The sequence below is a fragment of the Carcharhinus amblyrhynchos genome, chromosome 19 (genome assembly GCF_965287045.1).
Source record: "Carcharhinus amblyrhynchos chromosome 19, sCarAmb.v2.hapA, whole genome shotgun sequence".
Classification (NCBI taxonomy): domain Eukaryota; kingdom Metazoa; phylum Chordata; class Chondrichthyes; order Carcharhiniformes; family Carcharhinidae; genus Carcharhinus; species Carcharhinus amblyrhynchos.
The window spans coordinates 36,652,759-36,667,339 of NC_137342.1; the positions used below are offsets into that span (position 1 = coordinate 36,652,759).

At 43.5% G+C, this 14,581-nt stretch overlaps 1 protein-coding gene across 1 annotated transcript in view; it reads right to left on the bottom strand.

Moving 5' to 3' along the window:
* LOC145355618 (fascin-3-like) overlaps positions 1-1,613 on the bottom strand; it is a 33,853-nt gene extending 32,240 nt beyond the window's left edge. Inside the window, exon 1 of the mRNA XM_080207863.1 lies at positions 1,497-1,613. Within this exon, the coding sequence (XP_080063989.1) occupies positions 1,497-1,613 (117 nt within the window). The remainder of the gene's footprint in view (positions 1-1,496) is intronic.
* Positions 1,614-14,581: the final 12,968 nt, after the last annotated feature.

The following is a 14,581-nucleotide window of genomic DNA, read 5'->3' on the forward strand; positions in this document are numbered from 1 at the left end:
GGAGTCTGGAACTCACTGCCTGAAAGAGTGGTAGAGGCAGGAACCTGCACAACATTTATGAAGCATTTCAATGAGCATTTGAAATGCCATAGCATACAAGGCTATGGACCAAGTGCTGGAAAATAGGATAAGAATAGATAGGTGCATGATGGATGGTGCAGACATGATGGGTCGAAGGGCCTCTTTCTATGTTGTAAAACTCTATGGACAGGATTCTCTGGCCTTCCAGCCGTGTGTTTCTTGGTGATGGGATGTGATGCACTACTTGCTGGCGATGGGATCTTTTGGTCCTGCTGCTGTCAATGGGATTTCTCATTGATTCCATCCCACGCCATCGGAAAATCTGCAGTGGGGGTGCATCGTCAATGGGACCGGAAGACCCTGCTGATCTGAATGACTGGAGAATTCCAGTCAATGACTCCAACCTTATTCTTACAACTTGAGTTATTGTTTTCATAGAATGATATTGCATGGAAGAAGATGAATCAGCCCATCATTCCCATACTAGCTCCTTAATAGAGCTATCCGATTAGTCCCACATCTTTGGCCTTGCAAAATTTTCCCTTTAAGCATTCATTTTTCATCCAATTCCTTTTAAAAAGTTTTTGTTGAATCTGCTCTAGATTTATTGCTGATTACCTTTCTATCTCCTCTAACCCTATCAGAAAGAGCTTCTTACTGATTATCCTGGAAAACCTATGATTTTGAGCACATCAGACAGTGGTAATGTTGGTGCACTAGGAACCCTGCTGCCCAAGCTAATCCTCTGGGAGACATGGGTTCAAATCCTACTACAGCAGCCACGAGAGACCCAGAGCAGTGTGGCTGACTGTTAACTGATCTCTGAAATGGTAACTCAGTTTAAGGGTAATTAGGGATGGGCAACAGATACTGGCCTACATCCTCTGAAAGAATAAAATAATCTTCTCCTGCACCTTGACATTCTCCTTAAAGTGTGGTGCCTGGAACTGAATGTTGCTATTTGGTATCTAACTTCTTTGTTTTTGTATTCTGTCCCTTTGTTTATAATGTCAAGGATATCCTCTATTAATGGCCTTGTCCATTTGTGGTTTCCTGTTCCCTTCCCCTCCTTTCCTGAATACATTGACTGGGACATCATCCCATATTCACTCTTCAGGTCTGAGTCTATGGAGTGAAGATAGACTACTCAACCATGAAGGACTTCACAGCATTTCTTGTTCCTGTCTTTTGTCCCAATGCCCATGCAAAAGAGGACCATTGAATAAACGATCAGGACTGGGGGACTCCGGTTAGTAGGTCCTCGATTTCCTTCACTCTTTAGTTTACAAGAACTGATGGTGAGATAGGTACTGTGAACTGGGGTTGAGCTTAACTAAATACAATCAAGCCTAGGCCTTCTAGTTTAAAGCCAGTGATAAAATGGAGCATTGCTCACTATGAATTAATCTTATTAATCACGAAGGTTACATTGAAGTTCTGAGTCATATCTTTCTGCTTTGTGTTGAATAAACTACCCGTTTTGGACCAAGTGCTGTACTGATCAGTGAAACCATATTTCCAAATTGTTCTGCTGTCAAGTATTTGCCACAACTGGCTAGCAGACCAATTTTAACTGCTTCAGTGTTTGACATCACAGTGGCCAATCGCGCTCCTTCGCCAAAACGCCAAACACCAAATAATCAGTTGCAGTTCCTCCTTGGTGCAAAAAATTGTTCATCCTTCAGAAATTCTGGCACTGCCTGAATCTTGCGATATAATCGGCTGAGTTTGATTGAGGCTGCCTCTGTGATGCCATAAAAGGAGGGCAGGGTGGAGAGATGATGTCATCGTAGTTCACTCAAGGTGGGGGGGGTGGGGAGAAGGATTTTTAAAATTTGTTTATTAGTGTCACAAATAGGCTTATATTAACACTGCAATGAGGTTGCTATGAAAATCCCCTACTCGCCACACTCCAGCTCCTGTTCAGGTACATTGAGGGAGAATTTAGCATGGCCAACACACCTAACAAGCACATCTTTCAGATTGTGAGAGGGAACCCGGAAGAAACTCATGCAGATACAGGGAGAACGAGCAGACTCTACACAGACACTGACCCAAGCCGGGAATCGAACCTGGGTCCCTAACACTGTGAGGCAGCAGTGCTAACTACTGTGTCACCGTGCTGCCCACAAGGGGAATGTCAGGAGTGGGATTTCAACCCACTCCTTTAGAAAGGGACCAGAATTCACTAGGCTTACACAAAGCAAGGAATCACACTCCTTCACTCTGGCGCTGTGGACCACCCGGCCATCCTGACAACTTGGAAGGGGATTGGTTAGCATGGTGTGTGACAGTGTATGTAGTCACAGTACAGGCCCAATCCTCAATGGCTCAATTGCTAAGTGGCTACCTGGAGTGGTGATGAGCCTGGCGATGTATAATTTGTTCAAGGACAATCAACCTAGATGAAAGAGTTGTTATGATCGGGAATGGAAGAACGGTGGATGTAGCTTCAGTCGTAATTTTCAAAAGAGAGTAGAATAAGTACTTGAAAGAGAAAGAAATTTACTATGAGGGTTAGCAAAGGAAATTGGACTCATTGTGAGGTTCTTATAATTCTGTGCGATTTAATTGTAAGGGCTACAAACAGGACTCCAGGATGGTCTGTTGCCTCATTGATGCAAGGGTCAAGGATGTCTTGGAGAGGCTACAGGACATTCTGGAGGGGAAGGGTGAATAGCCAGTGTTTGTGGTACACATCAATACCAATAACATAGGATAAAAAAAGGGATGTTGTCCTAAAAGCTGAATATCGGCAGTTAGGAAGTTGAAAAGTAGAACCTCAAAGGTAATGATCTCAGGGTTGCTACCCGTGTCATTTGCTAGTCAGTAGAAACACCAGGATATATCAGATGAATGTGTGGCTGGAAAGATGATGCAAGGGGGAGGGTTTCAGATTCCTGGGACATTGGAACTGGTTCTCAGGAGATGGGACCTGTGCAAACTGGATGGGTTACACCTGGGCAGGACCGGGACTGATGTCCAGGACAAGTATTTGATATTTTGGTTGGGGAGGGTTTAAATTAGAATGGCAGAGGGATGGGAACCTAAGCAGGGTGACAAGGGAAAGACAAATAGAAACAGCAATAAAAGAACGAATAATAAAATGCAAAACAGTACATAGGGTAATCAAGGGCGAGAGGCAAATAGGGCCACAGTATGAAGAAAAGATAGGATGATTAAAAATGGCAAAAAGCCAAGCTTAAAGGCTTTGTATCTCAATGCACAGAACATTTGGAATAGGGTAGACTAACTGACGGCGCAAATCAAGGTATATGGATATAATCTCATAGATATTATGGAGACGTGGCTAAAAGATCAAAACTGGGAACTTAGCGTTCAGGAATCTTTCAGGAAGATAGGAGGGAAGGAAAAGGTGAAGGGGTGGCACTGTTAATTAAAGATGAAATTAGGTCAGTTGTGAGAGATGATCGAGGCTTGGATGATGTAGAGAGCATTTGATTAGAGCTAAGAAACAGCAAGCAAAAGAAGACATTGGTACAGTACGGCATGGTAGCACAGTTGTTAGCACTGTTGCTTCACAGCTCCAGGGACCTGGGTTCGATTCCCAGCTTGGGTCACTGTTTGTGTGGAGTTTGCACATTCTCCTCATGTCTGCGTGGGTTTCCTCTGGGTATCCTCCCACAATCCAACAATGTGTGGGTTAGGTTCATTGGCCATGCTTAAAAAAAATGCCCCTTAGTGTCCTGAGATGTTTAGGTTAGGAGGATTGGTGGGTAAATATGTTGGGATATGGAGGTAGGACCTGGGTGCGATTGTGGTTGATGCAGATTCAATGGGCCAAATGGCCTCTTTCCGTGCTGTAGGGTTTCTATGGTGGTAGTATATAGGCTACCAAAACAGTAGCTACATTCTAGAAAAGGGTACAAAACAATAAAAAAAAGGAGCATGTAAAAAGAAAAGAGTAATAATTATGGAAGACATTAATCAATTTAGACAAGATAACTATGACAACAAATTTATAGTGCCGAATTTTATGACCTCGCTTTGGTGAGGCTTGTAAAATGCGGCCCGAGGCCAACAGAGAATTCTGTTCTGCAAGCCTCGCCTGCCCTGATTCACTGTTAGTTTTCACATCACAAAGACAAACTGAGTTGTCGAGTCGGGCTTAAGAACAGGGACGACAGGCATGGTCTGCAAATTGCACAGGCCTTATTACATCCAAGCTTTCAAGGCACCCTAAGCTTAGTATCTTCTCCAGCATGGAGTAAGGGGCCAGTCTCTCTCTGAAGTATTGAGGTGAAGCATTGGGGTCAACATAGATCTTGGCCTTGGTTCATTTTATTTTTCCCAGGCCCTCTTGAAAAACTCCAGGATATCGACTAATAACTTCATGCAATCCTCCAACACTTAACCTGAAGATCTCCATCCACTTCAGCTGGATCTGCTGAAGCCAAGCTCACCCCATGCGGTTTAATCTGTTCCCCGGGACAACAATGAGTAGGAGATGGGTTGATTGTTGCCCTTGAGTTACTGAGGCAATTGTGGTTCCTTTTATCTGTAAAGACTCCCTCCACGTAGGTAGCTAGTCTGTATCTTCTAACCTGAGGAGTTGATTGGAGATGCATATGTTAGTTTTCAGATGACAGAGACTGTAGCTCCATTTCCGTCACCATCTTCGAGGGATGGACATTCACGAGTAATTCCACCATTATCAGGGCAACTTTCTTTATAATAATTTGATTCAGGAGTGTCCCTGTCTCTGGAAGAGGGGATACATGCATGGTACATGCAGGTACTGACTTTGGCTTTCTTCCTAGGCACAATGTGTTTTGCCTGTTCCTGAATCTTCACTGTGGTTGCGTTCTTTGACAGAGCTTGCAATAATCCATCATCTGGCAACTGCACCTTTGGGCATATGTTCTCTAATATTCTTGAGGTCTTCACTGCTTTTCTTTGACTGTCTGGTGGTGGCATTAGGGTTTGTATATTGAAAGGGGCCCTCTAACACCAAATTTCCACAAGTACTCTCCATTGAGGACTGAGTACATAAGGCCCCTCCCCGAATTGGAGGACATTGCTGTCTGATGCCCCCTGTAGTTCCTGAGCTCCCTTTTCTACATTTTTAAGTGACAAAGCTATTTCAGTGGCTTTTTTAGAAGTCCAAATTGGGTTCTGCCATCAGCTTCTTATGGCTGGTTAGGTCATTTATGCCACATACCAATCTGTCTCACAGCATTTCACCAAGAGGCGTTCCAAATTCGCAAAGTTCAGATCATTTCTGCAACCTAACCAAGAACTCTCTAGGAGTTCTCCCATCAATATCTTGAAGAATCACAGGGGGCTTCAGGTCAGAGTGGTTTTTCACTAGCTCTACTAGCTCATTAAAAGATTTTGAGTCAAGGGCATCTGGAAAGGTCAGACTCCTTACCAAACTGAAATCTGGGGCCTTGCATGCTATCAACAATAATACTTTTGGTTTTTGTTCCCTTCAGTGTTATTAGCATGGAACGAGTAATGCATCTGCTCAGTATATTAGGCCTCGTCTTCACCACTGTCATAGGCCTTGATTTTCTGGAAAAGAGGCAGAATGGCTTTTTCTTACCAGAGAAAATACTTGACTTATGGAGGTTGGCTGGATGGAGAGATGGAGACAAAAAATTCTCCTCATCACTAATGAAGTAATTCAGCCAGTTTTCCGTCACCAACACCCTTTATTGTGCACTAAAGGAAAAGGACCACGATTAAGGCTTATAGTCAGGCAGAGTCCACCTCTGGACCTACAATAACGGTCCAGTTAGAATAACAGTTGTGAAACATGCGCGGACCACCCCCTATTGGGCAAGCCTCCACTTGCTCAATAAGCAATTTGTACTCCGCAAAGCCCATGTGGAGATTTATTATTGATCCCCTATTGCCTTAGTGGCCATCCTATCAGTTGGATGAGCTATGATCTTATTGAATGGCAGAGTGGGCTTGAGGGATAGAATAGCCTACTCTTGAATTCAATAGAAACCTAGGATAAAAAGTCTAATGATGACGATGAAACCATTGTCGATTGCCCTTTACAGAAGGAAATTTACCATCCTTGCCTGGTCTGGCCTACATGTGACTCCAGATCCACCGCAACTCTCAAATGCCCTGTGAAATGGAGGGACGGGCAATTAACGTTCATCCAGCTAGTGACGCTCATGTGCCCTAAAGTTAATAAAAGAGACATTGCTGTCAAGCAGCACTCACTCAGTAATAACCTGCTGACTGACAGTCAATTGTGGATTTTCCAGTTTTGCAACCACACTGGAATTGAGGGAATGTGGCCAAACTAGATCTGGAGAAACAGGAAAATATTTTTCTCATGTTGTTCAACAGGGAGACACCTCAAAACTTGTCCCAATGGCTGCGGTCACAATCTTTGCATTTTTCTCATACTGGAGAATTGCCTCACCCTCCAGTGGAGACAGGGGAGTTCATGCAGAAACTGCAGGCGTGCTGGCTTTCTTTGTTTGATAAGATCAGACAGTACAGCATCAGTGCCTGGAGTTTTGCCCTGAGTAAGCAAGTCAATAGCTTTGCTAAGTGTTTGTTAAACAGTTCTGCCATGACAGGCAGGTTCTGGGGTGTCTCAAGGTTTCTCAATGGCAGTATTCTCTCTAGGATATAACTCAGATTGGTGACCCAGCCATCTCTCTAACTATTTATTGCAGTCAGTGATGACTTGATCAACCTTGACTCTGGAACTGTTTTCTTTGTTGATGGACCTGCTACATGTTTCAGATAAATACATGGCTGAAGGGATGGTGTCAGGAGAGGGTTTCAGATTCCTGGGGCATTGACACCAGTTCTGGGGGAGGTGAGACCTGTACAAATTGGATGGGTTACACCTGGGCAGGATTGAGACCGATGTCCTGGGGAGAGTGTTTGCTAGAGCAGTTTGGGAGGGTTTAAACTAATATGCCAGGGGGATGGAACCTATGTAAGGAGTCAGGGAAGGAGGGAGTAAGGATGAAAACAAAAGTAGAAAAGTGATGGGCAGAGAAAGCAAGGACAAAGTTCAAACAGGGCTGGAGAGAAAAGTATTGGGAGCAAGGCAAACAATGTTAAAAAGACAAGCTTAAAGGCTCTGAGCCTTAATGCGGAGAGCATTTTCAATAAAGTGGATGAACTAATTGCGCAGAAAAGTTATCAACGGATACGATATAATTGGGATTACAGAGACATGGCTGCAGTGTGACCGGGTGGGAATTGAATGTCCCAGAGTATTCAATATTTATGAAGGACATAAAGGAAAAGCTGGTGGAGTGACACTGCTGGTTAAGGAGGTAATTAACACAAAAGTGAGAAAGGATATTAGCTCAGACAATGTGGAATGCAGAGGAGGTTTACTAGGCTGATACCGGAGTTGAGGGGATTGAGCTATGAGGAGAGGCTGAATAAACTAGGCTTGTACTCGTTAGAGTTCCAGGCACTGATGCTGTACTGTCTGATCTTATCAAACAAAGAAAGCCAGCACGCCTGCAGTTTCTGCATGAACTCCCCTGTCTCCACTGGAGGGTGAGGCAATTCTCCAGTATGAGAAAAATGCAAAGATTGTGACCGCAGCCATTGGGACAATTTTTGAGGTGTCTCCCTGTTGAACAACATGAGAAAAATATTTTCCTGTTTCTCCAGTTAGACTGCAGATCTAGTTTGGCCACATTCCCTCAATTCCAGTGTGGTTGCAAAACTGGAAAATCCACAATTGACTGTCAGTCAGCAGGTTATTACTGAGTGAGTGCGAGGTTTACTAGGCTGATACCGGAGTTGAGGGGATTGAGCTATGAGGAGAGGCTGAATAAACTAGGCTTGTACTCGTTAGAGTTTAGAAGAATGAGGGGAGATCTCATTGAGACGTATAAGATGATGAATGGGATGGATAGGATAGAGGTGGAGAGACTCTTCCCGCTCAGAAAGGACAGTAGGACTAGGGGGCACAGCCTCAAGATAAAGGGGGGGCGGTTTAGAACGGAGTTGAGGAAGAACTTCTTCACTCAAAGGGTGGTGAATCTCTGGAATTCTCTGCCCGTTGAAGTGGTGGAGGCTGCCTCGCTAAATATTTTTAAGAAGCAGGTTGATGGGTTCTTGATAAGAGACGGGATTAAGGGTTATGGGGAGAGGGCGGGAAAGTGGAACTGAGCCACAACAGATCAGCCATGATCTTATTGAATGGCGGGGCAGGCTCGAAGGGCTAGATGGCCTACTCCTGCTCCTATTTCTTATGTTCTTATGTTCTTATGAATCTGTATAGACAGAGTTGAGAAACACCAAAGGGCAAAAAACATCAGTGGGTGTCATATATAGACCCCCAAACAGCAGTGGTGATATTGGAAATGGCATTAAATACAAAGTTAGTGATGCATGTGATAAAGGAATATCGGTGATCATGGATGATTTAATCTGCATAGAGATTGGGCAAATCAAATTAGCCACAATGGTATAGAGGAGGAATTCCTGGAATGTACACAGGATAGTTTCCTTGACCAATATGTGGAGGAATCAGCCAGACAGCAGGCCATTTTAGATTGGGTACTGTGTAATGAGAAGGGAATCATTGCCAATTTAGCTGTACGACACCCCTTGAGGATGAGCAACAGTAACATGATAGAATTTTTTATCAAGACGGAGAGTGAAGTAGTTGATTTGGAGACTAGGGTGCTGAATCTTAATAAAGAAAACTATGAAGATATGAGGCATGAGTTGGCCTTGATAGATTGGGGAGAATTATTTAAAAGGATGACAGTGAATAGGCAATGGCAAACATTCAAGGAATGCATGGGGGAACTGCAGCAACTGTTTATTCCTGTCTGACACTAAAGCAAAATGAGTAAAAGGGCCAATCCACGACTTACAAAGGAAATTAGAGAGAGTATCCAATCTAAGGAAGAAGCATACAGATTGGCCAAGAAAAATAATAGGCCTGAGGATTGGGATTAGTTTAGAATTCAGTAAAGAAGAACCAAGGGATTGATTGAGAAGGGGAAAATACAGTACGAAAGTAAGCTTGCAGGGAACATAAAGACTGACACTGAGAGTTTCTCTAGATACATGAAGAGAAAGAGGCTGGTGAAAGCAAATGTAGGTCCCCTATAGACAGAAAAAGGGGAATGCATAATAGGGGATAAAGAAATGGCTGAGCAACTGAATACATTGGTTCTGTCTTCGCAAAAGAGGTCACAAATCAGATGTCAGAAATGTCGGAGAATGCAAGATTTAGTGACAGGGAAGAACTCAGGGAGATTAGTAGAGAAATGGTGCTGGAAAAATTGATGGGATTGATGATGGATAAATCCCCTGGGCCTGATAATCTACATCCCCGAGTACTTAAGGAAGTGGCTCTAGAAATAGTGGATGCATTGGTGGTCATCTTCTAGGATTCTATAGACACTGGAACAGTCCCTGCATATTGGAGGGTTGAAAATGTTGCTCCAATATTCAAAAAGGGAGATAGAGAGAAAACAGGGAATTATAGAGCAGTAGGCTTAACAGTGGGGAAAATTCTCAAATCCATTGTAAAGAATTTTATAGCAGAGCATTTAGAAAACAATGGCAGGATTGGACAGAGTTGGCGTGTATTTATGAAGGGGAAATCATGCTTAACAAATTGGATAAGTGTGAGGTTATTCACTTTGGAAGCAAAAACAAGAAGCAGATTACTACCTGAATGATTGTAAATTGGGAGAGGGGAGTGTGAAGGGGGACCTGGATGTCCTTGTGCACTATTTGCTGAAAGTAAGCGTACAGGTGCAGCTGGCAGCAAAGAAGGCAAATGGCATGTAGGCCTTCATTGCGAGAGGTTTCGAGTTCAGGAGCAGGGATGTGTTGTTACAACTGTACAGGGCCTTGGTGAGGCTCCACCTTGAATATTGTGTGGCAGTTATGGTCTCCTTTTCTGAGGAAGGATGTTCTTGCTCTCGAGGGAGTGTAGCAAAGGTTTACCAGGCTGATCCCGTGGATGGTGGGACTGATGTATGAGGAGAGATTGACTAGGTAGGATTGTTTTTGCTGAAATGCAGATGAATGAGGGGTGATCTCATAGAGATTTATAAAATTCTAACAGGTCTAGACAGGATAGATGTAGGAAGGTTGTTCCTGATGGTGGGGGTGTCCAGAACTAGGGCTCAAGGTATGAGGATTCAGGGTAGACCATTTAGGACAGAGGTGAGGAGACGTTTCTTCACCCAAAGAGTGGTGAGCCTGTGGAATTCATTATGACAGGAAGTAGTTGATGCCAAAACATGGAATGCATTCAAGAGGTGGCTCAATATAACATTTGGGGAAATGGGATCAAAGGTTATGGGGACAAAGCAGGATTAGGCTATTGAGTCGGACAATCAGCCATGATCGTAATGATTGGCGGAGCAGGCTCAAAGGGCCAAATGGCCTCCTCCTGCTCCTATCTTCTATGTTTCTCTATTTGATCCTTTCATTCATATTCCTATGCTGAAGAGCAGCTGGATATTCTGGCAGAGTTATAACCAGTTGTCATTGACACACCAGCCAGCAATCTGATCGACTTGACTTTGAGCAACTCTTCGTGCATTCCAAGTCCACTCACTTACCCCTCATAATTAATTAGAGTGGACCCACATAGTTTCAACAACAGTTTCTATCACAGTGATGTTAGCCTCGAACCTGCATTTTCACTCCTGCTTCCCGTATGTTGAGATTATGGTTTTATAGATGGCGACTCAAGTATGTTCTATTTGCTTTTGCACTCTATGGCCGGAATTTTACTGCTCCATCCCCACATGGGAATCGAAGCGGGCAAGGGGCAGGCCTTGGAAAAGTTCTTTGACCCTGGGTGGATTTTATGGTTTTGGGATGAATGAGGTTGTAAAATCCCATCCTATGTGGGAATGCCAGTTCAGTTGAGTTGAGGAATTAGCGCTTTTTTATCTGGTAAACAGTATGTTGTTACCAGGACACAATTTCTGCTTTAAGTGGAAATACCTCAACGGTTGCATCCCTACTCCAATGCATGCCAGAGAGTCCTGTGTCACACTTAGTGCTGTGGTAGCTGAGTGTATTCAGAATACTGTTCAGAGCATTATGTCTAGTGATGATCAAATCCAACTGGTGCCAATGCCCTGATTTTTATAGATGCACCATAGAAAGCATCCTTTCTGCATGCATCAGAGCTTGGCATGGCTTCTGCACTGACCAAAACCATAAGAAATTATAAAGAGTTGTGAACATAGCCCAGTCCAACATGCAAACCAGCCTGCCATCCATTGACTCTGTCTACACTTCCTGTTGTCTTGGAAGAGCAGCCAGCATGATCAAGGACCCCACACACCCCAAACATACTTTCTTCCACCTTCTTCCGTCAGGAAAAAGACACAAAGGTCTGAGATCGCATTCCAACCAATTCAAAAACAGTTTCTTCTCTACTGCCATCTGACTTTTAAATGGACATATATTAAGTTGATCTTTCCCTTCATCCTATCTGTGACTGGAATACTATATTCTGCAACCCATCCTTTCCTTTTCCCCTATGTGCTCTATGAATGGTATGTTTTGTCTGTATAGTGCACAACAAACAATACTTTTCACTATATCCCAATATATGTGAAAAGAATAAATCAAATCAAATCACGCTTTGTGCTGAAAGAAGATACTTGTTTGTTGAAGCAACAAAGCTCAGGGGGCCTGTACCTTATCTCATGTGTCTTTCCCAGGTCACGATGCCTGAGGTAGGAGGTCCAAGCCTTATGGTCTGCACTTATCTTCTGTTGAAATTCCCCTGTAGATAAAGATGTCCTCACTTAGGGACTCTGCTAATAGTGTTGTCAAGCTCCTCATTGAACTGGTCTTTTGCTCCTGTACTGGAGCACAGCCTTGTGTACTGGCACCAGAGTGATTGTAGGAGTTATTGGAAAGACAATGTTTTTAGACATTAGAGCACCTTTGGGCTCCACTCCAATTTTTTTTGTCAGGGTTTATGTTTTTAGTCTTCAGGTCTCCTGAGGTAACTACCAAGAGCTGAATCTATTTACCTACAGAATTCTGTTCAAGAATACTAGGATGTGCCTAAATGCCATTCAACTTGCACATTACATGGCTGGGAGCAAATCCCCTCTAGGGAAGGCAATGGCCTAGTGGTATAATCGCTAGAATATTATCGCTAGAATATTAATCCAGAAACTCAGCTAATGTTCTGGAGATCCAGATTCAAATTTGAATTCAATAATAAAAATAAAGTTGGGAATTAAGAATCTACTGATGACCATTAAACCATTGTCAATTGTTGGAAAAATCCATCCGGTTCCCTAATGTCCTTTAGGGAAGGAAATCTGCCATCCTTACCTAGCCTGGTCTACATGTGACTCTAGATCCACCGCAATGTGGTTGATTTTCAACTGCTCTCGGGCAACTAGGGATGGGTAATAAATGCTGGCCAGCCAGTGACACCCAACGTCCCACGAATGAATTTAAAAAAAAACACTCCAAGTTCCTCTGAAGCTTTAGTCTGGGACTGAACCTGTGGTGTGAGCTGAAAAAGACTAGCAACTAGCAAACCGAAGCAGAAATCATGCAAACTCCCTTCACTCAGATACATTACGTTTGCCTGTTGGACACACTTGCTGGAATTTTACCACCTCGCCCGCTCGAGGCTCATAAGGTCCACCCAAGGCCAATGGAGAATGCCATGTGTGCACTGGAGCAAGTGAGACGGTAAAATTCCAGCCACTGGTTTCAATTATTTAATGTGGGTCATGAATCTATCACTGCTGTAAAAGTCTATTTCTTTCACAAAGGAATAGGCAACAATTGCAGGCCTTGGCAGTGATGCCCATGTCCCATAAGAAAAGAAAGTTATACTTTATGTTGCAATACTGGCTGCCACACTTGGAGTATTATTTATTGATCTCATGTTATCAAACTTTCATCCATATGGCAGAGATGTTCATCTCTGGACTTAAAAGATCAGAGATTTAGGCAAATAGAGTCTTCATTTGTATTAACGACATGAAGTTAAATGATTGGTAACAATTTCAAAACGTACAATATATAAAAATCATGTCATGTCCTTGGATGCCTCCTGACTTGGGTCAGCGGAAACATGTTTATTACTAAGCCAGACTTGGGTCCAGGTTCTAAGCACATACCCAGGTTAACACTTTGGGCAGAATTTTACCGGCACATCCTTCCGTGTTTCGCACCATCCCGCCCGAGGCCAATGGGGAATGCTGTTCTCTGAGCCAAGCCGGCCCCCAGAATCAGGGCTGGCATGATGGTAAAATTCCGCCCTTTGTGGTGCTCTCTCTCAGATGAGACATTCAACTAAGTTCCTGTATGTTCTCTCAATGGTCAGAAAAGGGTCCACTGCACTATTTGTTAAATAGCATTATGACCTCTTTCCAATATTTACTCATTAACTAACATCACTTAAAAAGATTATTTGGTCATTTATCTCATTCTGCTTTGAAGGACTTTCCTGTCAACAAATTGGCTGCCACAATTTCTATATTAGAACAATGAATACATTTGAAAATCAATTAAAATCAATCCTTAAAATAAATTACAAGAATGCCTGTTAGTTTTGTTTCTTCCAGAGGTGATTTTAACATAGAACACTACAGCACAAACAGGCCCTTCAGCCCACAAGTTGCGCCGATCACATCCATACCTACCAGGCCATAGAACTATCTGTATCTCCCAATCCCATTAAATCCCATGTACTCATCCAGAAGTCTTTTAAAAGACCCCAGCAAGTTCGCCTCTACCACCACCGATGGCAGCCAATTCCACTCACTCACCACCCTCTGAGTGAAAAACTTACCCCTAACATCACCCCTAATAACAGAGTTGTCGTGATGGGAGACTTCAATTTCCCAAACATCGACTGGAATATCCCTAGGGTAAGGGGTATAGATGGGGAGGAGTTTGTTAGGTGTGTTCAGGAGGGTTTCCTGACGCAGTATGTGGACAAGCCTACGAGGGGAGAGGCTGTACTTGACCTGGTACTGGCGAATGAACCAGGGCAGGTGACGGATCTTTCGGTAGGAGAGCATCTTGGATATGGTGACCATAATTCTATCTCCTTCACAATTGCGTTGGAACGAGATAGGATCAGGCAGGCTAGGAAGGTGTTTGTCTGGGGTAAGGGGAGATACGAAGAAGTCAGGAAGTTACTTGGACAAATAAACTGGAAGGAGGCGTTCTTAGGGAAAAGTACCGAAGGAAGGTGGCAGATATTCAAGGAATGTGTGTCTGGAGCTCTGAATGACAACGTTCCGATGAGACGAGGGGGTTTTGGTGGGTCGAGGGAACCGTGGTGCACAAAGGATGTGTTGAACCTAGTCAGGAAGAAAAGGAAGGTGTACAAGAGGTTCAGGGAATTAGGAGATGTTAAAGATCTTGAGGAGTATAAGGACTGTAGGAGGGAACTTAAAAGGGAAATTAGGAGAGCCAGAAGGGGTCATGAGAAGACCTTGGCGGGTAAGATTAAGGAGAATCCCAAGGCCTTCTATAAATATGTGAAAGGTAAAAGGATGAGAAGAGAAGGGATAGGACCGATAAAAGGTGAGGGGGGAAAGGTTTGTGTGGAACCAGAAGAAAT